The 27016-nt window shown below is 44.9% G+C and overlaps 1 protein-coding gene across 1 annotated transcript in view; it reads right to left on the bottom strand.

Annotated features, from left to right (window-relative positions):
- Positions 1-5709: 5709 nt before the first annotated feature.
- The window catches only part of TNFRSF11A (TNF receptor superfamily member 11a), a 28904-nt gene continuing 7597 nt past the window's right edge, over positions 5710-27016 (bottom strand). The window contains exons 2-10 of the mRNA XM_074826805.1: positions 21477-21558; positions 20882-21007; positions 20205-20348; positions 19106-19199; positions 18650-18744; positions 17683-17790; positions 15705-15757; positions 13183-14050; positions 5710-9083 (exon numbers count right to left, since the gene is read on the bottom strand). Of these exons, the coding sequence (XP_074682906.1) occupies positions 8704-9083; positions 13183-14050; positions 15705-15757; positions 17683-17790; positions 18650-18744; positions 19106-19199; positions 20205-20348; positions 20882-21007; positions 21477-21558 (1950 nt within the window). The 3' untranslated portion in view covers positions 5710-8703. The remainder of the gene's footprint in view (positions 9084-13182; positions 14051-15704; positions 15758-17682; positions 17791-18649; positions 18745-19105; positions 19200-20204; positions 20349-20881; positions 21008-21476; positions 21559-27016) is intronic.

Genomic DNA, 27016 nt, shown 5'->3' with positions numbered 1-27016 from the left:
GTTGCTGTGTTTGGGATTGTTTAGTGTATCTGCATGAACTCCAAGGGACTCATGTCAGCAGTACTTCAATCCCTGCAGCAGGCTTATTCAGGTCACAATAAAGCAGGGCAAAGCTTTGTGTGTCTGTCCATTCAGTAAAGGAACCGCTTGCACGTTTTATTTAGGAACACACTCCATTTTTACTTTAGGGCAATCCTGCCCTTCAGCCATCTCTGGCAAAAAAAAAAAAAAAAGTGCTGTGAGAGAACAAAATGGTGGCATGGAAGAGTGCTTACTCTCAAAGTAACTGCTCAGTGAAACATGGAGATCCAAAAGCAAACAAGTCTTCAAGACTTTTAAAAATGGTTAACAGAACAGAATTCTTGACTGTGTTTTTCCTCACGTTCAGTCTCTTCCTAAAGAAGAACAAAAATATTTAACCGATTTCTAGTATTTTTCATCAACAAAGGACCAGCTGCAAAATTTACTACAGAGCAGATAAAAGTATCTAGTGTGGTAGACCCGAATGGGACCTGACAAAGAACATGACTTTGAAGAGAACAGACTTAATGTGCATCAACATTTAAATATAGCAGGCTGACCTGACTGACAAAACCTAAGCATTGAAGTGGATTTATTTTTATGTGCTTCTCTTTATCATACTTGGAGCATCCTTTCAGACAAAGGGGACAAAACCCTTGCAATGATTATTTGTGTAATGAAGATGATGAACTGGACAGGCTTCTAACGTATCCACAAAGTGTTGCATGTCCAGCAGACAAGTTGGATCCATGGGGTGAGCATGAAAAGAACAGGGGTTGCAGGAGACATTTATGAGCAGCCTGCTGAGACGATCATTAGAGGCACTTGCATCCATCCCATTCTCTGATACATTCAAAGGGTGTTCTCAGAAGGAAATTTGGCCGTGCACCAGCGGGCAGCTGCATTTTTAAGTGGACACCCCTGTTAAAGAAACATTTTCTGTGTTATAGCATGAGCTCTACCATCTGTTGTCTAGCTCATTTATCGCCAGCTAAGCTTGCAAAAAACCCCAATGAGGAACTGAAATGATGCAAAAAGCAAATGTCCTTGGGGAAACAGTGTTTTTTATTTCCCACAGGGAGCACGAACTTCTGTGCTTTAGAAGCGCCTACAACACTGAAAGAGAGAGAAATAAATGTTAGAACTGATCAAAACCAATGAGAAGAAAGAAAGCAAGCTGCTTCATAGAGGCTAAATAATTGAGATCTGTAATGGCAGGCCTGCATGCTGAAAAACATCTTCTAAATCCTCATTTAAGGTGCTTCAAATACTTGAGACTTCGTTTAAATAGCCTTCCATTAAAATCTGGTGAAGATCAATAGGAACAGGCTGTTAGGTCAGCGGTTTCTATGTTTGAAACGGTTGGTCCTTATGTGCTGCCTTCTGATTTGTCTCTTCAGTGGCTACCAATGGCCAATTTCACTTCATTTTGCATACACCGATTTTTTGTTTTTGAGAGAGACACACAGGGCTGATTTCATCTGACGGAAACCCTGGATCACTTGCCAGCTGCTTCTTCCCCTGTGGGAGGGAGGGGACCCAGTTCTCACCGGGTTACACCTCATGCTGAGCACTGGGCATGGCAGAGCCTCCGGGATGCTGCTGCCCACCTTGCCTCCACCAGAGGGGCAGGGGTCCCCTCCAGCTGCAGCAAGTTGCCATCTTCTCCCCCCATCCCCACAGGGCAGTGAGAAGAGGGAGCATGGCTCTTTCAGCCTCTCCTCTTTTTACCAGCTCCAGCTCTTGCCTCTCACCCTCCCCTTCCTACGGGTGGGAAATTTGAAGGCCCATCCTCAGGCACATCATCCTCAGGCTTTCAGACTTATAACCAGACAAAGGTACAACAGTGGGAAACTCGCTGAAACATTGTTTGTTTCTGTCATTTCAGAAACTGGCTGAGGAAATAGCTGTAGTAGAACAAAAGCAACAGCTTATAAGCTTTTGAGAAAAGACAGAAAAGGTAGAAGAGGAGGAGGGGTTATGCTCTCTGTAAAAGAGCGATTTGAGGACATGGGCAAGAGGACAGAGCAGCTGAGTGCCTTTGGGTCAAAATCAGAGGTGTCACCATCAAGGGAGTGCTTGTGGTGGGTGTCCTGGATAGATGACCTGATAGGCAAAGAGAAACAGATGAAATCTTCAGACCACTTGAAGAACCCACAACGGCAGCCTTGGCTGCAGTGATAAGATCATAGAGTTTAACATCCTAAGGAGTGTGAAGAAAGTAGGTAGAAGAATAAAGCCCCAGAACTTCATAAGAACAGATTTTAACCTGCTCAGGGAGCTGTTAGGAGGTATCCCAGAAGAGTCTGCCTTGGAAAGCAAAGGTGTTCAGGAGTATTGGGAGACTTTCAGAGACAGCCTTCTCCAAGCACAAGAGCAGTCCATCCACCTAAGCAGGAAAAGGAGCCAGCACAGCAAGAAACCTCACAGCCTGGTTAAGCAGTGAGCTACTGAGAGAACTGAGATGCAAAAAAAGGAACATGAGAGAGATGGAAAAGGGAACAGGCTTCCAAAGGAGAATATAGAAATACCTCTCAGGCACGCAGAGATGCAGAGAGAAAGGCTAAACCCAGCTGGAGCCCAAACTGGCAAGAGATGTCAAGAGTAGCAAGAAAGTACTAACATACTGTATGCTTGTTAGCAAGGAGAAGGACAAGGAAAAGGTAGGTCCACCACTGAGTGGGGTTGGCAAGTTAGTTACAAATGACAGAGGAAAACCTGAAGATTTTCCTTCATACTTTCTTTGCCTTGATCTTCACAAGTAAGGTCAGCCTCCCAAGTCTCTATGGAAGTGATGACGAAGCAAACAATGAACCGCTGACAGTGGGAGAGGGTTGAGTTAGCTGAGGTATGTGCTGGCATCTCCCAGTTGTCGCCTTCTCCTTCATGCCTGGAAATATCTTCCATGGGGACCCGTTCCATAATTTTTCAAGGGACTCAAGTGAGGCTGACTCATCTGTAATTTCCCAAATCTTTTTTTCACCTTTTTGTAGATGGCTGTAATATTTGCCCTTTTCCAGTCAGCCGGGACTTCCCCTGAACTCCATGACCTGTCAAAGATGCTGAAGTGTGGCCTTGCAGTCACATTGGCCAACCCTCTCAACAGCCTCAGATGCATTCTGCCAAGTCCCATTGACTTGTATATGTCCAGCTTGTACAGGTGGCCCTCAATGCTCCTGAGCTTCTTTTCCCTCCTTGGGAACCTTTCTAACAGTTTCCTGGGAAGTTAAAACCAGGAGAAATTTTGTGTATGATCACCTGCATATAATGTATAGAAATCTGAGACTGCCAATAGAAACACGATGCAACAGACCTGTCAACTTTGATGCAAGTAAAAGCTAGTGCAGCGTCCAAGGATTGATCAAGTGGCCAGGCAGGCTAAGGAATGAGCCAGAAGGGCTGTGGTAATCCTCAGCCAAACCAAAGAAACCATAAGCCGGCTAACCAAAAGAAGAAGAAAAAAAGCAGTGTTAAAACACATCCCATCGGACACTCTAGCATACTCATCTACCGCAACATGGTTCCTTAATGTTATGCTGTCATTGCCTTGTTCATAAGCCAGAGAGAATTGTAATAATACTTTTTCCCCTATGTTTGTGCTCATGTACACTCACATTTTACAAAAAAACCCGCAACAAATGTTTGACAATGTGACAAGAGGACTAGAGGGTCTGAAGGCAAGACCGGAGGGCTAACAAACCTTGCTGCAGAGATGACACAATCACTTGGCAGCCACAACCAGCTTTGATGCCTTGAAGAAGGAAAAACTGGGCAACCAGACTTAGTGAAGTGAGAGCAATAGGAAATACAGGTATATGCCAGGGTCTGTCAAGGGGAGGATCCTCATGGAGACCCCCTAGGGTACAAACACTGGGTGACAGCAGAGGCCTTTGAAGGTGTGTGCAAAAACTGTACATTGTCTATCGAGGAGTGCAGCCTTGATTGCTGGGTAGAATGGGTTTGAAGGCATAACAAAGACTGAAAATGACATATTCAGCTCAAATAAATCATCTCATACATGGTGAAAGTGAGGAGGTAAGAAGGTATAAAACCCTCTACAAGAACAGGAAAAAAAGGAAGAAGAGAGAGGAATTTCTCCTGCACCATCTGCTCAGGTAAGGACACCGTGTGTGATCAGCAGCACCACTTAAACAACAGCAGTTCCTCCTCTGGATTCGAGGGAAGAATGCTGCTTTTTGACTCGCCCCTTACAGCATTTTGCTAACATGGACTCAGCAATCATATGTAAAGTAGTACTTTTTACCATGGAATCAGGTTAAATAAACTGGGTTGTTAAGGAGCTGTTTGTATGTGGTTTGTTTTCTGCTTCAACCTTCCCATTCAACAAGGCGATTGACACTGCAGCACAAAGGCAGAGTAAACTGACATGGCAGAGCTCTGAGATAAATCATTTGTTGTATAGCAACAATTCATTCTTCATTCTGGAAATTACGATAGCACCAGGCAAGAGAAAGAGAGAAGAAACACGTTTCATGACAATCTTTTGGTCTGAAATGGGACTCGTTCCCATCAGCACCTGGGATCGCAAGCCCCTTGCTTCAGCAGTGACTGCCACTCCCACAATATTACCAGTTTGATTTTTCCAGAGATACCACTGCAACTCAGCCAAGGTGAATGAGAATCGTTTGCATTTAGTGTCATGGGGAGCAGGGGGTGGGAATCCTCATACACTGCCAAGCAGAGCTCTCTGGTGCCCGCATCTCCAAGTGAGAGTGCTGTCAAGCAGCGCTCTGTGGGCAGGCTGCCCTAGAATGTGCCTTTCAGGTCAACATCAAAGTGTTCCTGATGGACTGAAAAGGGCAACAGCCATTTGGAAGGAGGTTTGAAAAACTAGCTTGTAAGGTTTGGAGTTGTTCAGCATTCCTTGCAAGAAACCTCAGACAGCTTGGTCAAATACACTTCAATTTTCCAGTGACTATTATTAAGTGTCTATTAATAATGTGTATTACATACTCCAGAAATAACTTTTCCACACAAATAATTTGCAGCCATTTTCTCATGTCCAATATCATGTGCTGGCAGAAGTGAATTCTCCAGTTGTAGATGGTTTCTAAGGGTGGTGGTAAGGGGACACTGCTGCCTAATTTGAATGGAGGTATACCTGGTAAAACTACTGCTCTGTTAAATACCTGATTTGCACAAAGACATCCTTCAGCTGGGTTCTGTTTTACAATAGACACAGGGGTGTCATTGCTCAGATACCATCAATATGATAAAAGGAAGGGAATCCGGATGGACAAGTAGAAATTACGACATTTTAGAGATGCTATTCGCAGGTATGCTGTAAGCCTTGCAGAGTGATTTCCAATCTCTGTGTGAACACATAGCAAAGTACACAGACTAACTGCAGTTATTGTCTTTATTGATCTTTAATGCCCTATTGTTTTCCATGGGGATAAGTAGGGCTGCTCCAGGCCCCTTGAGCAAATGATTGCTCCTCATTTTCCCATGGTTATATGCAGAATTACTGCTGCCTTTCCAAGCCTGAAGTGGCTGAGTTTCAAGAGCACCTAGTATATTTGTCATGGATAACGCATGTTGTGAATCCTCAGACCGAAAGACTTGTAAAAACGCATGCTGTGCTGGAGGAGACTTCAGGAGCGAGTTGGAATCGGTGCCCAGTTCTCAGCAGTAAAGCATTACCACACCAGATCTATGAGAGCTCCTGTTTGGTTCCACGTGTGTGCATGGCTGCGCTTGTGCAATATTGTGGCACATACTGGGGAAGGAAAACACTTTTTGTTAAAACAATTCTACATACAAAAAATGTTACAAAAGCCTAACCAGGAATGTTTTTATATTCACATTTGATTTTCTTTTGGTCAAAATAAGCACAGGCATATAATAATGTATTTGATTTTCTCCATTAATTTGAATAAAATCTTCACTTTTTCTCAAGTAGATTTTTAAGATTTTTATTATCATTAATTATGTGTATTACAATAGCAGCCAGAAGCCTCCAAATTAGTGCCCAATGCATAGGGCCCCATTGTACAAACCGATGTTAAAAAACAGCCCCAGCTCCAAACTGGCGACAAATGAAATCATGAGGATAAAGAAGTCCCATTGGGGTCCATGTCTAAGCAGCCAGGCAGAGACCCAGGGAACACAGAGCATGCTAATGAGTGTAATATGGTTTCTTCACTTTTGGGTAGACTCTGGAGGAAGAAAAAGAATCAAATCTGTTGGTGCATTGTGTTTCCCATAAGGGGGTGGCCACAGCACTGAGATCATTATGACCCATTTCTTCAATCCTTGGTCAGTAGGATCCTGAAATTCAGTGAGTGAAAAATGTGTCCTCACTGAGGATACATAGTAAAATTCCCATTGTCTTCTCTGAAATCAAGATTTTGAGCCTGCTCTCTGGTGGTGGATACAAACCATAGGAAGAAAGAACCTGCAGAAGGAGGAAGAAGAGACAGACCAGCAGACAGGTAGTTTGCTCACAGCTGATCACAAGAATTCAGTCCCTCCTGGCCTGTAAGTGAGGCTGGTTGAATGCTCTCCAGTGGGCCTATGTCCTGGATGAATGCTTTCCAGGAAAATATGACTGAAAAAATGAAGATGAAATGGGAAAATATCTGCACCCCCTTGCATGAAGGTGATGGTGGCTCTGCTTCCTTGTCCCTATTGCATCAATGCCTAGGGAATACAGAATTAGGCTAGAAGAGGCTGGAAAGAAGTTGTAAAGGATCCAGCAGGAAAGACAGAAGAATACCACCGATAAGAGAGCCTCAGTTATGCACCTTCAAAGAGGCAGAAGTAGCTTGCGCCATCACTGAACAGGACAACCTACCTGCCTGGCCAAGTCTAGGCTGGGATGGTCTACTTTTCTGAAGGCCATGCAGAGGTGAAAGGGAGACTGGTTGTTCATGAGCCCTTTTTGCCAGCTACCCAAGAGTGAGTCATGCACGTTTGTACTGAACTTTACATCTCAGATATATAAATAATGCAGAATTATTCTCCTGAGAGGTGAAGGTGGCTAAGCCCATCCTTTTGTTTATGGACAAGAACCTCATCATGACACAGCGGTCACCTTGTCAGCTTTATAGGTGCTCTTCACCTGCAGAGCAGTACTATGGCAAACAGAGCAGCTATGCAGTGAACTCCTTGGCTTTAAAGCCCTCCCTACCAGAGACCTTTTCAGTCAGGGCAGATGACATCACACTAGGTAAGAGATCCTTTGCTGTCTGGCAGGAAACACAGCGCTGACCCTCCGGAAGGCTCAGACTGAAGATCACCTCCTGCAGCGCTCACATGTGCAGGACAATGTCAGAAAATTACCCCTTGTCAGAAAATCATGAAAAGTGTTATCTCTTCCTCTTGGGGAGTTCCTTGAGACTCTGTTCCCTTCACCTTTCTCTCCACAGTGGCTGCTGGAGGAGGCTGTAGGACACCGGACCCAAACCAAAGCCAGCTGAGTAGTAGCTGAGACTCCTTTCTAACTACAACTACTGTTATTCTTTAAATCCAACTGTTTGGTCCCATTGCTTATCAGCTCTCAGTGTGACAGTGGCTACATTCTGACTTCAGCTCAGACAGGCTGAGCTCTGGAAATGGCTTCATGCTACCTAAGTAAAGCTCTGCTTACTAATGAAAATATCAGAGGGAATGACAAAATTATTTGGGCAGATGAAGGAATGTATGTTTGACCTTGACCAAATTCTCCATCTTTGGGTAATCGCTCCCTTTCCTGTCACTCAGGAAATGTCCACAGATGGTTAATGTAGACCCTTCCTCCACCTGCTAGCAGCTCTGTGTCTTAAACGTCAGTGAAGTTATTCATGCAGCAGTGTGCTGGGCACATGTCACTCTGATCTTCAGGGGTTTGAATTCCTCTGGCAAGGTGCAATAAGGCACAGGTGAATCAGGGTCCAAAACCATAAATGTTCTTTGCTCAGGATTAATCAGATATGCTTGTAAGGCATATCAGCTCTATTTTGCCTGTTGTGTGCACTTGGGGCAGTCTCACATCTATTCATACCCACAAGTTAATAAGGGACAGACCGGGATCTTGGCTCTGGCACTGGTTTGAGACTGGAGTGTTTGCTCCCTTGGGGAAAGATGGGAAGGGCTGATGCCACCTGCCCGATCCCCATGGGCATCTGCAAATAAGACCCAGCAAAATGGGTGCGCAGCTTAGCTGCAAAAAGAAAACCCCGACATGGAGCTGAGAGGCCCCTTTCAGTGAGGTCCTCTGCCATGTCGTCCCCTCTCCGGAAGCGCCCTGTGTGCCCAGTCAGCAACGCTGCCTCTCCTCCTTGCAAAATCCCCAGCCCAAAGGATCTCCTCAACTCTCCTTCCTCGCTTGCCAGGGAGAGGTGCCAGGAAGCAGGGGGCAGGTGGGCAGCTCTCCACAAGGGAGAGGAGAGAGCCCTGTCACTGTTACTGCAACGGGGGCAGCACGCCCAGCTTCACGCTTGCACCTGTCCCCACTGGTAACCTCCTCAGCGAGAGCACCGCCACCACCACCACCACCACCGACAACGTGCACCACAAGGGTCCTTTCCAGCTGTAAAATTTCCTGGGAGGCACCAGGGGCAGCCACAGTCTCCGAATCTGTCACGACACCGGCATTTCAGCAGCCCCGTGGCAGCCCCACACCCCCTTGCGTGGGCTGCCCATCGGCGCCCCGGCCCGCAGCAAGGACACCGGCTCGCCTCAGTTCAACACCTTCTCTGAGAAGTGTCCCAGCTTCCCCTCCTCCTGCACGGGCTGCAAGGCCTGGCCACGGCAGGACGGGCCCCACTCCTGGGCCAGGGGTCCAGCGGGCCACCGCGGCCCCCCGCTCCCCGCTGCCAGGCAGGCACCCTGCAGCTCGGCACACTTCTCCTTGTAGTGCTGGGCATTGCCGGCAAAAGTCTCGCAGCGGCTGAGGTTTTCCTCCTGCACGGGGCTGCCCACGTTCTCCTCGCTCGGACCCGAGGCTGTTGGCCCCTCCTGGGAGTTTTGGCTAAGGTAGACAACAATGATGTCGCCCTTGAAATTCATTACTTGTCCACTTGAGATAAAGGTGGAGTTACTGTTTCCAGTCACATTTCCTGGGGAAGGAGGGGGGAGAAAAGAAGACACATGTGATTAATACTTTCCCCTCATGAGATGGATGCTTAGCACAGTGAACTTAATCCACTTTACTCTTGGTGGCTTTACTCTTGTTCCATTACTTTTTCCCCATGACACGAGGTTGCTCTTATAATCAATGTCTTCCACTGGACCTTTTCATTATTTCCATTTTACCTCCTCAGGACGAAGCCTGTCATCCACAGGGAGCCTGTCTGAAAGGCTCGGAAACATTTTCTCTCTCAGTTGCACTCTGGGAAGCAAGAGAGATTGTGACAATCTCATGCTCCCCTTGCTGCCCGATGCACAAGTGGCATCCAAACTGCCTCTGCCCATGGTTTGTGAGGAAATGGTCATTATTTCTAATTATGATATATTTTTTCAGGGTCCCAGGGATCACACTGGGGTTTTTTTTCCCCTTTGGTAAACAATCAATCCTACTGTGTGGGCGAGGTATTGTGCTGATCCTCTGTGTAGGTACACTCTGCTACTCACCTAGTGCCCTCATGGATTTACCTCGATATACTGACTCCAGTGAAGAGACAAGAGCCTATGTTATAGCAACCTAATGGAGTTATGGTTTCAGTCAGTCTGCCTGCGGTTAGAGATCTTCCAGTATAAATTTAATCTTTCTGCCATTCGAGGACTGGGTCGCTGACTCAAGTGACAGCGGGACCAGGCTCTGGGAATTAATAAACTTCCCTCAGAGCAGAAAGAAAATAACTAAGAGCAAACTTTCGACAACAAACTAACAAACTTGTTAAAGTTTGAAAATGAAACCAAAGCAACCAAGTAAAAAAACGTCTTCCTAGCCTATGAACACTCTTTTTATGAAATGTTTTTCCTGCTGTCCTTCACTTAATCATTACTTGCGGACTGATCTGACCCTTTTAGACATTTTGTGCCTTTCCTCATTACGTTCCTCAACACTTGAGGCATTCCCATTTTCACTGCAGCTAAGTATGGCCCAGCTGTTTTTCTAGTGGCCACGGCTGATGTTTGCACATCAGCAATGGACACTGGGCTCCAGCTCTGCTGAGTTAGGACTGCTCATAACTGAGTGTGGGCCACATAACTTGAGTGACTCTCTAATAGCCCCCACCTCAAACAATCCTATTTATTTTAGCTAAACCACTGCATTGCTAGCTCTTTGCTTTCCTTCCAAGTGGTGTTTAACATGAGGTGACAATGAGAGTTTTCTCTGTGGAATTTTTTTCCCTGCCGGCTGCTTCCCCTGAGTTCAATTCAGTTCAGCTGTTTGCCATTAACAAAACTGTTAGGCATAATGGGAGTACAAAAATAACTGTTTGACTTTATACAGATTATTGCCTGTCACTCACAAAAGGTACTGTGGAAAAGTTTACCGGTGCTTAGTATGAGATCAAGAATTTGGAGTGAATTTATGAATCAAGAATTTATGTGACAGTGGGGAGGTGGGGGGGGGGAAAAAGCAGATTAGCACATTTATAATGTTTAGTTGGATGTGGCTGGCAAATTTTCATTGCTTTCTGGAGACACCGTGCTGAAACAAAAGGATATTTGAGGCCCAGAAGCACAGAATATGGACACAAGAGCTTCCTGAACTGCACTAAGGGATGTGCTTCCAAAGTGGAAAGTATAAGGGACACCTTCAGAAGATTAGTGAAGGCATCGTTCTCTGAAATATTTCAGCCTTTTGATCTCTTCAGACTACCTGATAGTATTAGTTACAATGACAGATTAATTTTTCACTAAGGACTGGAACAATGCAGGCAATTAATTTTCTCTGAGCCATCTATGGTCTCTAGGTGGTGAAAATGTTTGTCACTGCTGAACCGGGCTGGTTTGGGATCTGGAAGTGAAGGGCTCTGCAAATCCATTCCTAATCGTGAGTCACTTAAGTCTTCCTGCACTAATGCTTTATGCTGTAGCCCTACACATGACTTGAGGTGGTCATGAACTGACGCTTCATGTTCGGACTGCCTCTAGGCTTGGGAGGTTTGAAAGAGCACTTGAAGGCTTACCTCCATCTCTGGTGCTGATCCCTGTAAGTGGCACCTGTCCAGAGGTTTAGTTTGGTCCTCTAGGGTTGTTTCACAGGAGGGACAGCGTTTGCAAATTCTGTTGTCATTTTGAGTGGTAGGGAACTAAATGATTACCCATGGCCTTTTTCTTCCCATTTTTTCATCCACCCTCTTTTGTATCGTTCTGTCTTAGCATGACTGTGTGCAAAGCCTTGGTGGCTTCAGTTGCTTTGAGAAGTTGTACAGAAAGTTATTTTGCACGCACATTTATTCCGTCTGGGCATTTCACAAGGCCCAGCAAAGTGACCGATGCCACTGCAGCTCCACGTGCAGCCCCAGCGTGGCCGGGGTGCTTCAGTGTGGAACCTATGGCCAAGCCCTGTCCCACTCCCCGTGCAACCAGGTGCTGCCAGCAGGGCATGGCCATTCCGTGGGCAGAAAAAAGTCTCTGACAACAAGCCACATTACCTACAGATTAACTAACCCACACTCTCATACTGTCCATAGCTCAGTCAGTACCTTCTGGCAGTCATGCCTAGAAAATGGCAAATTAGGAACACAGTATCTGTGCTCAGGTTTCACCAGATGGCACTATAGCATGTACATAACCAAAGGCACAGACAGAATTAAAATCCCATATAAAGAATTATGCTGCAGATCTAAGATGGCACTTTCTAGCATGTCTCTTAAATCCAAGCTCTATTGTTCCTTAACATTTTCTCTTCCTCTTCGGTCAGATTTAGAAAGAAAAACAGTACTTTTGCAGTGCCAAATATGACTTGACTTTCAGTTGCACTTCAGAGTCACCTTCCAACAACAATATAAAAAGATAATCTGTGTTCTCTTTACTATTGCTGAATTTTGTACAGACCAGGCAGTGAAACTGTGTCAGGATTTCAGGAAACTGAAGCAGCAGAAAGAGTATCTGGTCTTAGAAAGATGAATGCTACACACTTTTGGATTCCCACATGGCATGCATGTTGGGAGAGGAAGGGCCTTCAAAAGCGTAGCTTTTGGGCTTTGGCAGACTGACAAGAATGTCTCCGTAAGAAACTTTAAGGCACAATATGGTTTTAAAGGAGGGCAACTTCTTATGACTGCTCTGTGTATTACAGTAATACTTAGATGTCCCAGTCAAAACTAAGGTCTCATTACGCTTGGCAGTGCGTCGACATAAATAAAAATAGAGCATCTGACTTTAAGAGATTATAATCTAAAATGACTAATAACACATGACAGGCAGATTGCAGACTTTTATACTGAAAAAAAGTCCGAGGGCAGAAGGTTTCATCCAGAAAAGGCTCATAACTTCCCTTCTGCTAGTTTTGCTTCAGTGATTTTTTTTTTCACTGCTTTCATTTGACAATTTTGATGTAATTACTCAATTAGTAAATTGGTAGTCAATTAGTAAATTGGCAACAGTGTTTCAGAGGTGTTTAGGGGACAAAACACTTGTGTATGAAGAAACAATGTCTGTATAAAATTATTTTTAGGTGAATGCTTATATCCTAGCAAATTAAAACAAAGAGAAAGAGCTAAAAGCAGAAATTTGAACATAATCTCTTACACCCAGTTGTGGCCACCAGGTTATAGCTCCAGATGGAGTTTCACTGGCCGCCACGTAAATGGAACTGGAATTAAACCTAATGGCAAAAATGAGCTGGATGGAAACGGCAGACTGCTGGATGGAATATCATCTGTTTGAGCATTATGCATCCTTTCTTGACTTAGCCTCTAGGTCCCTATACTCTCCTCCTTCTAAGTTTTCTCCAATACACACACTTGCTATCACCAAAATACTTCACTAACAGAATTGCCTGGCCTCTGCAGTGACAGCCAGAAGATGGGTTCTGCATTGCTGGCTAGATCAGGGCAGGACAACGGTCCTTCACAGTGCTCATACTATTTGCAGAATTCACTACAAACCAAATGGTCTTACTACTTCAGTTTCATTTTTCAGATTAGCTTCAGGGCAGTTAAGTGAAAAGGCATAATTTTATTCTTCTCCCCTTCTCCTAAATCAGACCCACTGAATAATCCTATACAACTGTGTACAGGTGAAGCCAAATGGGCTTACCAGATGCTGGAGGGAGGTCTGAAGTGCTGCTGTTGTTTGTCCCTGAAGTGCTTCTGTTTGTACCTGAAGTGCTTCTGTTTGTGTTCTGGTGCTTCATGTTGGTACTATCCGAAGATGCATCTTCTATACCATGATCGCTTGTTAGAGTGCTCTGACCAGCAGAGAGAAAATTCAAGCCACAGGTGCACTGTGCATAGGATCCAGTTTCTGGAGAGGTGGAGGCACTGTTGGCCGCAGCACAACAGGGTTTGCTCCACTTTCTGGGAGATTCCCTGTATGAAACGCCACACCTCACACAGATCTTCTCTGAGTCATAGTTTGTTGCAAAACGATCTGTGTCTTTGTTGCCCGTTTCCTTCAGGCAACTGTGGGCATGTTGACAAGATTTCTGAAGAAGTCTGTCCGTGGCAGTGTGTGCCCCATCTATGTTGGAGGAAGAGTGAGAGCCTTGAGAGACTGATACGTCCTCTGTGCTCCCGATCCCTGAAAAGTACTGATTTAAGCTGTCGTTCTCCCCTGCCTCCATTGGTTCTGAAAATGATGACACGGTTTTACTGGCAGTCCGACTCAGTAAAGATAAATAATCAGCGGTATTGAGATCCTTATCCATGTATTCATCTTCTGTGGGAACTGGTGGGAAATGGTCATCATGAGTCTCAGTTACCACAGAGAACTCTTGGAAGCTCCCTCCCACCCCGCACGGTGCTGTGCCGGGGCTCCCGTTCCCACAAGGAGCGTGGCCACTGGTGTAGCATGACTTTCCAGGGGCAGGAGAGCCAGTGGGGCCCAGGAGACCTGTGCCTTCAGAGGTCTGGGGAACAGCAGCATTCGTGTTGTTCATGGTAACAAATGCATCTCTGGGGGGATCCTGAAAGAAATTCAAAATAAAAGCTTGTTTAATAAATAGATGAGCAGAAGGTTATTTTCTAGACAAAGAAGGAACAGGCAGATCTCAGTTATTCCTCAGTGTGGACCTGCTGAGATTGAGCAGCACTGCTATATTTGAGTCTTGAAGTGTAATTCCATTCAACTGTGGCCAGTGATGCTGAGCTCAGCAGGCATTCAGAAAAAAATCTGGTGACTTGGGGAGCAATAACATTTAATTTTGGGAGACAACTATTCCTAGTTCTTAAGAAGGCACTTAAGAGTTAATAAAACTAGACGAGTTGCTGGATTCTGCTGTTTCTTATGGACCATCAGTAAGACCTACCTAACTGCTTATAAGGGTTTGGAAACCCCCTGTGTGTCTGAAGGGCTGTTGATCCGTGAAGGCCTTACTGGGAGCAGAATCTTTATTTAATGATCAAAGAAAGAAACTGGGTTGATTCAGAGGGCCTAAAACAAGCTAGAAAAAAACCAAGAAGTCACACAGGCAAGGTTTCTTTAACTTGGAAAATGTTAGGACAACAAATGCAAAGGCCCATGATATCATATTGCCAGTACTTGTCAAAGTAAAGCTGTATTTTTGGTTGTAGCTCCAAAAAAAAAAAGGTTGGGAAATACTTCCAGGGTTCCCTTCAGTTCATGCAAGTTGTGCTGTGAAGATGGGTATTTGGGAACTGATACCTTTAATTTCTAGTGTCTGTTCAGATCTTCCAGGGTAGAAGAGAGAATGTAAATGCTGCCAGCCACTAATTGCTGTTGATTCACTCCTCTGTCCTGGAGGATCTGAGGACCTGCCAATGCAGGAGGTTGCATTATAAGACAAAAGAGGAACTGCCTGTTCAAAGAGGTGGGTTGGTTTGGTGTGGTTTTTTTTGTAGCAATAGAATTTGAGCCTTTCAACAGCTAAGCTAGACAGAGCTCCTAGATGGGGTGGTGGGGAGAGCATGCAGCTGGGACACCTCAGTCCCTGTCCATGGTGTGAAGGAGGCAGTGCACATGAACTTGAACCTGTGCCCCTGCCTCAGTGTTTCAAGCACAGGATCCGGTGTTCTTCCAGAGCAAAACCTCTTGTAAGGTTGTACTTTTTTCACATCCGAATGGACGAGAAGGATTTGTGCGAGCACTAGAATTAAGGTGTCTCACAGCCAGTTTCTTTAGCTGATGGCTCTGTGCTCAATGCCTTGCATGTCTGGCATTCTTGGCATTACCCCAAATCCAGGTTTCTCCCCCCTGTGAACACTCCGGTATGTAAAAAGGTCCAAACTCAACTGAAGATTTTCCTGCTCTTAGGATTTAGAAAGGCGCTCTCCTAGGCAGAGTCTCAGGTGTTCAGCAACCAGTGGGCTCATGTTTAACTTTCTCCTCATAAATACTTAATCATCACAGAAACTTTTACTGCTGTTAAAACTGGCTGAAACCAGAGAGCAGGTTCAGAAGCTATTTGAGAACAGTGATTTCATATGCCTCACATTTACAGAAAACCAGACTGAAAAAGCCAAAGCTGCGAGCATTTTTTGAGGAACTCAAAACTTGTTTTCTAGCCAAACATTAACATGGACACTGCTTCAGGAGGGGTGTCAGGAATGCCACAAAGAAAACATAAAACAAAGAGAAAACACTAGCGTCTTTGACTTTACCTTTGTTCCTTTTATTTGGCTGCATACTTCGTTAGCCCAGTTCTGTAGATCTGCTGTAGGGAAAACAAAAAGAGTAGCTGTAACATATGGCAGGCACTGACGTTAGCCACAGACCTAAACACCCACAGTCATTCACAATCCGCAATATCATATTAAATAAAAACCAGCGAGACTGTTTTTACTGACTGTTCAAGTGTCCCAGCGTCGGTCTAGCTGAGGATTCATTGTAACTGGAACAGGGATATATTTCTGTGGAACAAATGTTTCCAAGCTCCTAAAATAGACCACGGTTAAACTGTGTTCCACATCAAATGGGGTTTCTCTCCTGGTCATATGTCACATCAAGCTATGACTGGCCCAATACCGACCCACTTGCAGCCATACGGTCTATTTCAAGAGAAGTCACATGGATGGCCCAAAGGCCGTTCTCAGCCAGGAGTGAGGAGCCTGGAGAGAAGAGGGTAAGCCATGGGATGGCAGGCTCAAATACAGCGTATTCAACTTAATCAGAGTGTACTTAATAGGGAAATTCACTTGATCGGAGTATCTCCCAAGAAAAAGCTTTAAGTCCAACAATGCTTTATGGTAAAGACTGCCACTTAACAGAGTTAGGGATTCTTGTTTTTTGTTTATGCTTTCAGGAAATTTTGTAGGGCTCTGTTCTCATGTACACTTGAAGCTTAAGCTGATTTTGTATATCTCAAGACAGATGAGCTATGTAGCCACTGCCAGTTCCCAGCAATGACTCTGTTCCTCTGATGTTGAGTCTGCACATTTACCATCAGTGTCCGTCCCACCCCCCCCGCCCCCAGCAGGCAGAGCTTCCTCCTGAGCCTGCAAGCCTCTGGGGCTCTGGTTAGCAGGATTTATCACGCAAAGGCAATGAAGGACTGTCACTGCAGAGCAGCAGGGCAATAGAAATGTCAAATAAAGAACATTATTTGTTCTAACCTGCTTTGTTCTAACCCCTAACCTGCTTTGCATCATAAGTATTTGGTTTGCAAGGAGAGTCACCATTTCCTCCAGCCCATCCCAGGAATTCCAGATTTAGCACAACCCATGTTTAGTGTGGCAGAGGCAGCCCATTTCTAAAACACAAGCTGAAATATACTTTACAAGAGAGGGTTGCTGTCTTCCCTTCCACTGCTCCCAAAACATTTCATAAATTGCTAGGGCTTGGGAAAGGAGATGATGAAAAAAACACCACCAGGAAAAAAGCTTTCCATGTTTAGGGGGTGGAAATAAAAAATGAAAAGAACAATATGTGTATGTCCTTAACCAAGGAGATCCAGGTCTTAACACAGAGTAGAGTAACTGCTGAAGGTATTTCCATTGTATTGATAATATATTCAGTACACCACTGTTATCCAGTATGTCTTTGCTAGAATTTTTCTATTTTTCTACTTTTACTGTTTATTCTATTTCCTTCTAGTATTTCTTCTATACCTCATCAGAACTTCAGCCTTCAGCTGAAAACACTGCCTCCATCATGTTTTCAAATGCACATCATATTTTAACAGTCCAGATGTAGGTTTCAGGGGAGGAGGGAAAGTGGGAGGAAGGAGGCAGAGGGTGGTGAAAGCCCCTTATGTCCATCCCTGCTTCCCTTCGGCCCAGGGGTCTGCTGTACCACCTGGGGCAGAGCAGCCATGCTGCTATAAAAGCCCCCAGTGCCTGCCCCACTTCATCCACACAACGACTGCGTCCACCCTGAGGGCAATCGCCTGCCATCAGGGCTGCAGGGAATACCAAGCAATGTGCATTATGCATAAGTGTAATATGCTGCCTGCCTAGAGGAAAGGAATTTGAAGCCTGGCTTTGAGCTAGTTAAAGCATATCTATACGGACAGATATAGGGATAGCACAGAACTTCCAAAATAACTCCTGAGTTTCTTAACCTGGTGGTTACCCATGAAATCAGAGTGCACAGAGCGCCATGCAGTTGTCACATTCACAAATATCATTAGCTATCACGTACCTGTCAGCTTTTTTCCCTTATTCTTGTAGTATATGATGAAGATGACAATGCCAATTAGTGCCACAAAAAACAAGATGACAATCAACAAATATAAGATCCTGTTTGTTCCTGCAGGATGTAAAAAAGATGGTGCCATCAACATGCAGCTTGTACTCGGCAGTACTTGCTCATTTTGCCTGCATTTCCACAGGAGAGGGGTTTTTTCCTTCCTATTTTATTTTCAGTTTCTCTAATAAGGACAAAAGCTCTAGCACTCATGTAGTTCTGCAACAAACAGCCTTACTGAAGGTACCTGGTGCCGAGACATCTCCATAAAAATCTTGGTGTCAGAGAGTTGTGATCCAGTCATGCTTCTCTGAAAGTCCCCTTGCAAGCTGCCAGCAGCCCACGGGCTGTGCTTGCTCTTCCTCAGGGGATGGAGGACATACATCTCATGGACACTATAGAATTCAGCTGGCAAAATTTGTCCTTTATCTCAGGTTATGAAGGATCACTGCATGCCAGGCAAGCAGCCTCCCTGGTACCATATCCACATTGGAGAAGGAAATGGGCAGTGGGCAAGAAGGGAGAGCTACATTCAGCTGAGACTGTATCCATTGCTGTAAAATAAGCACGGAGAAAAGCTGCTAGCCTTTACACAGATAATGCGTGTGTGGAAATCAGCAGGCTGAAAAAATGAAAGAACTGTAAATGTGATGGAGGTCATGGGTATAACAGCAATGCTGCTTGCCATGCAGTTTCAGTGTGAGGTGTAAAGCTCTGCTGAGTAGCAGACATGGGCTGTAGAGCCACCAGGCTTAAAGTAATCTTTAAAGGTGGGATTTTCCAAGAGTGTTGCTTGGTCTACAGCTGTTTCCCCTAGAGTCACCCACAACAGGAATGGAGTTAAGCCAGCCAAAAACCCTAGTAACACATCCCGCCTCCTCCCCGCTACTTTCTAACAGATAATCTGTATACGGACACATACCGTCTTCCGATGGCTCAGGCATCTTCCGTTCTGCACAAACTGCATCTGACTTGTCAGTCCCAGGCATGATTTCTGCCATCCCTAGAGCTGTACAGCTAAAAAAGAAAGACAAAAAGGCTAGGTTCTCAAAGAGGAACTTTGCTGTAGCTCCTAGACTTGTGCAGAGTAGTACTTTGTAGTAACGTGCATTTCTCCACCCTCAAAGACCTCAGATACATTCTTTATTTTCAGTTGTCTCAGCTCAGCAGTTCTGTTGTTACTGCTCTCTCTTGCTCCCCCGCAAGGAGACTTCAAGTTTCAGGGTGAGAATGCTTTTATGGCTGCACAGCCAACAGAGATGCTCTGTGCGCTCTCTACAGACAGCCTGAAAAACCCCACTGAAAAATGCTTTTAACCAAGCTTTTCCCTGCCTTCTGGCTGTCATGGTCCTTTTACAAGCAAGACACAGGGACTTACTTGGTCCAGGATTTACACCCGTCCGTAGATGAAGCAACCTTTGAGAAGTAACCTCTGGCACATGGTATACACATTGTGTCCTTGTCTTGTTGCACTGTGTAGTAAAGGAAGAAAAACTTCATAGCTGGGTTCCTTTCAGGTGAGGGGAAGGTGACTATGGTTCCCATCCCCCTGCTCCATCCCCCCCCCCGCCCCCAATCCCCTTGAAAGCTTCCCTGAAGAGAGGAGGATCTTAGATTATATTAGAGTAGCAATGACAGTCACATGTAAGCAAAAAAAAAGTATGCTAGTCTCACCTGAGCACTTCTTTACATGATCAAAATGAGAAATGACCAGGAGCCATTTGTAGTTATCGTAAAATAACACACAGCTATTATATCCTTCCCCTTCCATTAACTTCCTTGTGTCGATGCTATGCCATAGACAGCGACGCTAACTGGTATTGTTACTTCTATGAAGCCACAGTAAACAAAATGCTGTATCAGGATTTGCTAGACTGGAGAAAAACCAGCACCACTGTGCTCCAGGCCCATGTAGCATTTCATCCTCTATTACTCTATTATGTGCTGCTTTTTTGGGGTTCCTCATGCTTGGCACAGCTGTTCCCGGTGTTCATTACAACTCTGAACTTGACTGTCTATTTTCCACCCACAGAACACCTGTATTTTGTTTTCAATCAGACTTAAGACTAAACTAAATGTCTGTAATAAATCTTGGCATTACAAGTCATCTAAAGCAGAATATTTGTGCTACTTGAAAGGTGTTATCACTTTTAACTTGCTTATAGTATTATAAAATGGCAAAGCAAAGTCACAGGACAAAAACCTATTTCAAATCAGACATGAGGAACAATCCCCACTGGACTGCTTGTCCAAATACTGGAGCAATGCATGACCCAGTGACTCACAGTCAGACACCTCAGCAAACATTAGAAATGAACTGAACACCTTGCGACTATTGCCATGTCCACGTGATATCTTGCAAAAGTCACTTGATTCAAGATACTATTTAAACTACAGAGGTAGATGCCTTCAAAATGCAAGTAGTCCAGGAAGATTATACGCTGTAGTAATGATAACGTCCGCTTTCTGTATCTTACCAGGATGCTGGACTCCGAATCCTGGAGCACATATGGAATTTCGCTGACAGCAGTCGCAGTCTTCATTCCAGTGGTAGCCCATCGTACAAGCACACTGCCGCTGGAATGTGCTGTTCCCTGGGTTCACTTCTCTCAAAGCTTTCCCTAAAAGAGAAAGCAGATGGGAGTAAAAATCTCTCTAATAATAAGCTTCAAGGTTATGAGCCTCCTGATCTACCTATTTGCTTTGCTCGAATGCCAGATGCAAAACCATTCATGTTAGAGGAAATGTTATCTTTCAAGAAGCATGGGAGACTCTTGATCAGCACGGGGCTCCTCACTGATGGCATGCCTGAGCAATACTTCTCCTTGTAGCTGCTGTACTTTTCCTTGTCAAGCTTTTGCAAGGGTGAGACAAATGTCTTAGGGGAAGTGAATGCACAGTATGCTGGGCAAAAGGACAACCTTTAAGGTCCAACTCACAGGATTGAATGGCCCCAGTGAAGATAATCATTATCAGCTGCATGGAGACTATGGTCTCACAGCACAGAAACTCTGCTGTCTGGGGACCTCCCTCTCCACCAGGCTCTTCTGCAAGCCCAGCCTCCAGTGTCAGGTACCTGAACACCTAGATCCACTTTCCTATCTTTGTGCTTCGCTAATTTGGATTAAAAGGCTCTTCAGTATGAACAGCTCACCTTGATCACATATTTTATGTAGTAAACATTTATCTTCTTCATTCCAGACATCCATATACTCATTTGGGCCACACGGCTGGCACACGCTATCAGAACTACCAGTGCATCTAGCCAACATATACTTTCCTGTGAATGAGAGAAGGACAAGTAGGTTATTTGAAAGCTGCACACAAGCTGTCTAAGGAGCTTAGGGAAAACGACAGGTTGGGCTAACACTGCTGTACTGCTGTGGACAATCATTTCTGCCTGCCACCTTTTTGATTGCTCAGTCTGGCCCCCGTTCAGTGTGGCACTGAAACATCCATGAAGCTTATGGCCTGGGAGCAGTCCTATCTACCCACATGAGAATCAGGCCGCTTTCTGTCTCCCACAGTGGTTAAATGCTATCCCAATGAAACAGCTGCCAAGGCTTTTGCTGAGGTCAGCAGGACCACTCCTGCACTAGGAGGCACTCGTAAGCCTGAAATCATGCACCTGCGAGGGTATGTGCCAACAGATCAGCAGAGTTACAAGAGCAAGCTGTCTTACTGACCCACAGAACTGTTTCTAATGAGCTTTTCAGTTATGAAGCTGGTACAGCCCAGTGCCCACATACCTGGCTCACACTTTGTGCAGCACCGTCCAGAGTATTCATAGTGTTGTTCGCTTTCACACGGTGGAGTGATTTGTAGTGACAACTGGGCCAGAGAAGGAGAGAGAGGACATGAGAACCGATATAACTGGAGAGCTTCAGACCTACCTAGTCACAGCATTGGCAGAGAGGAGGAAACTTTTCTTCTGTATAGCAATTTGAATAGCTAAGCAGTAAAAATTACCCAACATTTATGACTTCAAAGGAGCTTTGTAGACATGCTAAGAACATGTACTTGATGCTGTACACACAGGGACTTGTAATAGAGCCAGGTAATAAATAAATAACACAATCTTGTAATTTGTCATGAACTTTTGGCCTGCTGTACAACCTTTTCTTACAGTACTCCATTATTTGAAACCTATGACTAAAACAAATGTAAAGAAAAAAATTGGCATAGAGATACTTCTGTAGTCTCTTCCACAGATATGACCTCAGACCAAGACTGAGCAACTGACAGTTTTAATGTATAGTATTAAGCAAACAAGTAAGGTGAATGATTTATACTCCTGAAAAAGAAGAAGTTCCCAGCTTCCCACTGGGATACACAATACTCCTGGCTAGCCTCAGAAAATACTGGACTTGAATTTTGCAGCTTTTTATGGCTCCCACCATGTCCTGCCAGAGATGGTCTCATGGAACTGAGGCAGCCATCCAGAGAGGTGATACAATTAAGGCAACAGTCAACAGAAGCCAGCTCCCCCAACCACCTGAAGCAGTTCCATGAGAGGGCACCTGCAAAGCAGATAGGAGCGTTGCCTCTAGCTCTTATGGGCCTTTGCATCCCCTCTCAGCTGCCTGCACACACGGTGGTCCTACCTGCAGCCCAGCACACGCGGCTCCCTTGACCAGGCTTTGGGGCATGGCTCATGCTGGGGATCCTGGCCAGCCAAGCACCGTGCCCAGCCCCTCGCTGACCCTGCTTTGGCTGCCCAGGAGTCTCCCAGCAGTTGTCCTCCAAGCAACTCAACACCTTACAACCAGTTGTTGATCTTGCAATAGATAAGAAGATCCAAAATCTGGCCCATAGCAAGGAAGCCCTCATTATTGGATACAGTTGTTAAAAATCTCATTTACTTGGAAAAAGCTGCAATAAAGCTTCTGCTGCTGGTTAAAGGGAGCTTTTGCCATCTAATAGCATATGACAGCCCTGTGCCTACTGATGCTGGTTTCCATTCCCCTACTTAGTGTTCTCCCCTTGTTTCCTCCAAGTCTTTACTTCTCCTCTTCACTCCTTTTCTAGTTTCAACAATAGCAGTCTCTTTAAATAGGAAACATTTTTCCTTAAGCACCTTGTTCTCTTCTAATGCTGGGAAGGGTCTTGTGACTTAAAGATGACCAAAAGGGTTGAGCTTTTTCTTTAAAACGTCACCTTTTGGCCTGGAGTTTGAGCCACAGGTTGGTGCATGACTTGTGTTTATCAAAACTGCGCTAGCTGTGTCTGGAACAGAATAACTACACCTCAAGTCAGAGGTCCTGAGTTTCTGTACTTTTGCAGGGTATAAACCACTTATAGCTATTTTTTTTTAATCATTACAGCAATCCCAGGTCAAATTAAGAGTCCAGTCTTGCAAGAAATCTTCTGTTGTACCATATATTTCCTTCTCTCTTTCTTTGCACTCATTAGCAGTACCTTTCTCGTGATTAGATTATATGTTTTTTTGGAACAAACATTGCATTACGGATTTGTGCAGCACCTCCCAGGATAACAATCAGTGCTGGCGAGGTGAGAGGCGATCTAGGAAATGGAAAGCCTGGCCAGCCTGGCAGCTGAACAGTGACACCGCTCAGTGTCCCAGGGGAAATGCTGAAAACACTCCTGTAATCGAAGGAGCTCATTTTCTGTAATGTACTTCAGGCAGCATCTGCTAAAACACTAAGCTGGCCAGCATGGGGTTGAGGCGACGTTGCAGGACCAAGCAAGCAGAAAGAAGGTCTTGAGACTGATTCCCTATTCCCAGCCATCCAAAATGGCAACAAAAGTAAGGAGACCAACAACAGGTCCAGTCACTCGCTTTTTGTCACAGAATGTTCTCTTCTTCCTTGTTTGCCCCAGTTTGATAGTTCCTCTTTAGAAGAAAAGACTAAAAAATTACTGAAGTGTCAAACAAGGGCAAAGTCATCCTTTTTAAGGAAGGATATGCAAAACTGCTAAAAAGCATTTAGCTAAAGGGTCTGGAATAATTTCTGAGAATCACAACTCAGCCTAAGGAGAAGCAGCAATCCCCTGGTGCCAAGGCTATGGGAGGAGGCTAGCTGCTTGGCCACTTTTTGAAAATCATTTCATACCTCCATGCTTTACCATATAAAGAGGACTATTGTTACAATACAACTCACAGCTGCATAAATCTATGCTCTATGTCAATAAGTAGTCTCTCCTGTGACCGTGTCCTTCCCCTTTTCACACAAGCCAATGCATTCACAGAACTGCGATACTCCCTCCTTGATTTATGCTCAGCAGCATAAAGACAAAACTCTTGGCATTCATATGCTAACCCTCACGTGAGCCCAGCCTCCTCACGAAGGTGAGGGTTTTGGCCCAGTAAGGACTGGCTGGACCTGCCAAGCATGAAAGCTGGGGGGAGAGAGGACAGGAAGGGAAACAAAAGCAACCTGGGGTTTTGTTAGGGTGGGAGCTGAACTCGGGCCCTCTTGCTAACACAGCCCCATTGAAGTCAGGTTATCCCTTGTTTAACCCTCTGCCAGGGGACCGTGTGTGTCTCATTATCAAACTGTACATCAGCTTCACCTGGGGGCTGAGAAGCACTCGTGCTGCTGGCAGCACCATGACCTGACCTTCGCCATCACCAGCGCATTCCCGCCAGTGTCCTTCTGAGACGGGGAAGTGCAATTCATTTGCAGATGAGGAACTCGCACCCGGAGGCCAACTGGTTTTACGGAGGTGACAGGAAACCAAACCAAGTCTCCCAAGTCTCAAATTTGCCCTGTAACCCCTGGAACATCCTTCTTCTCATGGGGTGCTGGCCTGTGGGTCAGAGTGATTTGGACATTACTGAGCTCTTATCTAGAGAGAGAAGGGGCCTCGATGAATGAGAAGGTATCAACCTTCTCTGAAGTGATTAAATAAGACAAAACCCAGCCTGGTCATTACTTTGATGGTCTCACTATTGATGAAGCTGCCCATTAAATCCCACCACCACATGCAAATGACTGTTTCAGAGAGCTCTAGGTATCCTGTGTAAATTTAACTTGTCACTTTAAAAGCATGCAAAGCACACAGATTTGCACCAGTTCCTAAAAAAACAGTCAGCTTTCCTGCTTGATTAACATTACCTCAGAATAAGTATCTGTGACAGGGGAAGAGTCCAGGGGAAAAAAAAGTCAAACCTCCTGCAGGCTTGGTGGATCCAGTTCGATAAAGCACACCAACACCTGCTTACCTTTAAGCACATGAGTAGCACCGTTGACATCTTTGGAAAAACACGCACACTCATGTCAAGGGTTGCAGAACTGTGTTTTGGTGTTGAGCTGCAGGCAGCCTTTTCAGCTGCTTTTTTTTTTTTTTTTTTTTGCCTATTTGTTGAAAAGGACGCTAAGCAAGAGTGTGCTTGTGCTTGTAGGGTCGGAGAGCTGCAATGACTCAGAGCTACAAAGCACCACTGTGTTACTCAGACCTTGAAAAAACACACACACAGGTGCTTCTGAAGGGGGAACCAGCACCATTCAGATTCCTGTCCTCAGGCTTAAGGAAATATTTATTCTTGGTGCCATTGAGCAATCGGATGGCAGCAGAAGCTGTGTGTCATGGATGCTAAAATTACTTTCTCAGATGAATATTCAGACAGACATTTCAGAGAAGATAGAGTTGCATGGGTCTCTTTCCTTTAAAAGAAAAAATCTGGAAGAACAAGCTCGGGGGTTTCCACAGTCTTTTTCCCATGTCACTTCTGAACAAAAACCTGAGGCCTCAATGAGGATTGTTCATTAGGAATGATCTTAGTTTTGCAAAAATTGAGATGTAAAGGGACATGTCAAGGGGTAACTGTCTTAAGATGACACCTTAAGTTAAGACACTGTAGTTGTTTCTGGAGAGTATTCAAGTCATCTATCATCGTTTCACTGAGCAAAGCACTTCTTTTTCTCTATTTAGTATTACAGAACCAAAGTACCTGTGGGAGAGACAACTACCTGTCTCTGTCTTGCACACCACTTGTTCTTTATACTTTGGAGTCTCAGTTTATTCAAATCAATTGCTTTTGAGGTCCTTAGATCTGCCCGCTGTAGAACTATAATATTTCTGTGGATTTTGGACTTTATTTGCCTTCACCAAGAGGACTGAGCTTTGACCAACATTTCCTGATCTGAAGTAGCCCTTGCAAGCACAGCACCCTGGTATCCAGCTAGGCCAACCTCTGCAATCAGCTGCTGCTTTTTCTCCTTCAAATATGAGCCACTCCCTCTCCTCTCACAGGTACCAATTGTGTGCCCACAGCCTTCCAGCTTCCTACCTGATTTGGGTCAGCAAAACCCAGATTTCTTCAGCTTGTTGCCAGTTTCAGAGGCTTGCCTAAAAAATTATTTAAGAATAAAAAGAGAATATGGCTCTCAATGGGCACTGCTCCATGGCTGGTGCGCCCAGGTACCCTATTGCCAGGTACTCTATTGAGGTGCATAATAGTAACATGCACAACAAGTGACTCTGGAAATTTTTACAATTGTGTGTTTATAAGGGGAAAGAGGAGTCTTATGTTAAAGACTTAATCATAATTGCATTGATGCCGAATGCAACAGTTCCTTCGTAGACAGTCTCCATGGTTGATAAAAATTCAATCAAGGCAGCACACAAGTCACAGCTTTGCAATTCCAGTTATTCGCTTGCAGGTCTGTAATTCATCATGAAAATCTTAGATTGTGAATGAAATGCTTTTGGTGATGTCAACTTTCCAGTGACCAGTAAACCACATCACAGAACTACCACCACGTGGTAAAATATAGCCGGGAAATGGCAGCAGCTAAAAACTAAATATTATTTCACTCTTAAAAATAGGTCCTTGAAACCCTGCTAGAGCCTGAATACCTAAAGAAGCCAGAAAGAACATGAGGGATAAAACCGATAATAAAGAGGTCAGGAGAAAACTGCAACTTACAGCCAGGAAGCAGGCAAAGGGCGGTAAAAGCCCCATCCTGACTATTCCCCTCACCCCTCTGTTTTAGCGCACAGCAAAAGGCAAACACCTGAGCAACTGGTGCTGCTCCGCCAACGGGAAGGACCATTCATCAATCTCAAACCCACCAGAGTTATTTCTAGCCGTCAGACTACGCAAAGGAGAAGTGCTGCACTGACCACTCTTGCAGCGGGGTGGTGGGGGTAAGGCAGGCAGGAACCTCAGGTACATCAGATGGGAGATGACGGAGGTGATAGATGGCAGGGCTGGAATGGCTACCAACCAAACCTGTGAATTCAGCCAGCTTTCTTCTGTGGACTCAAAACTCACCATCACGTGCACAGCGTTTGTCATTCAAAGACTAAGTCATCTTCATAC

Source organism: Strix aluco, chromosome 1 (genome assembly GCF_031877795.1).
Source record: "Strix aluco isolate bStrAlu1 chromosome 1, bStrAlu1.hap1, whole genome shotgun sequence".
NCBI lineage: Eukaryota > Metazoa > Chordata > Aves > Strigiformes > Strigidae > Strix > Strix aluco.
This window is presented reverse-complemented; position numbering and strand designations above follow the sequence as displayed.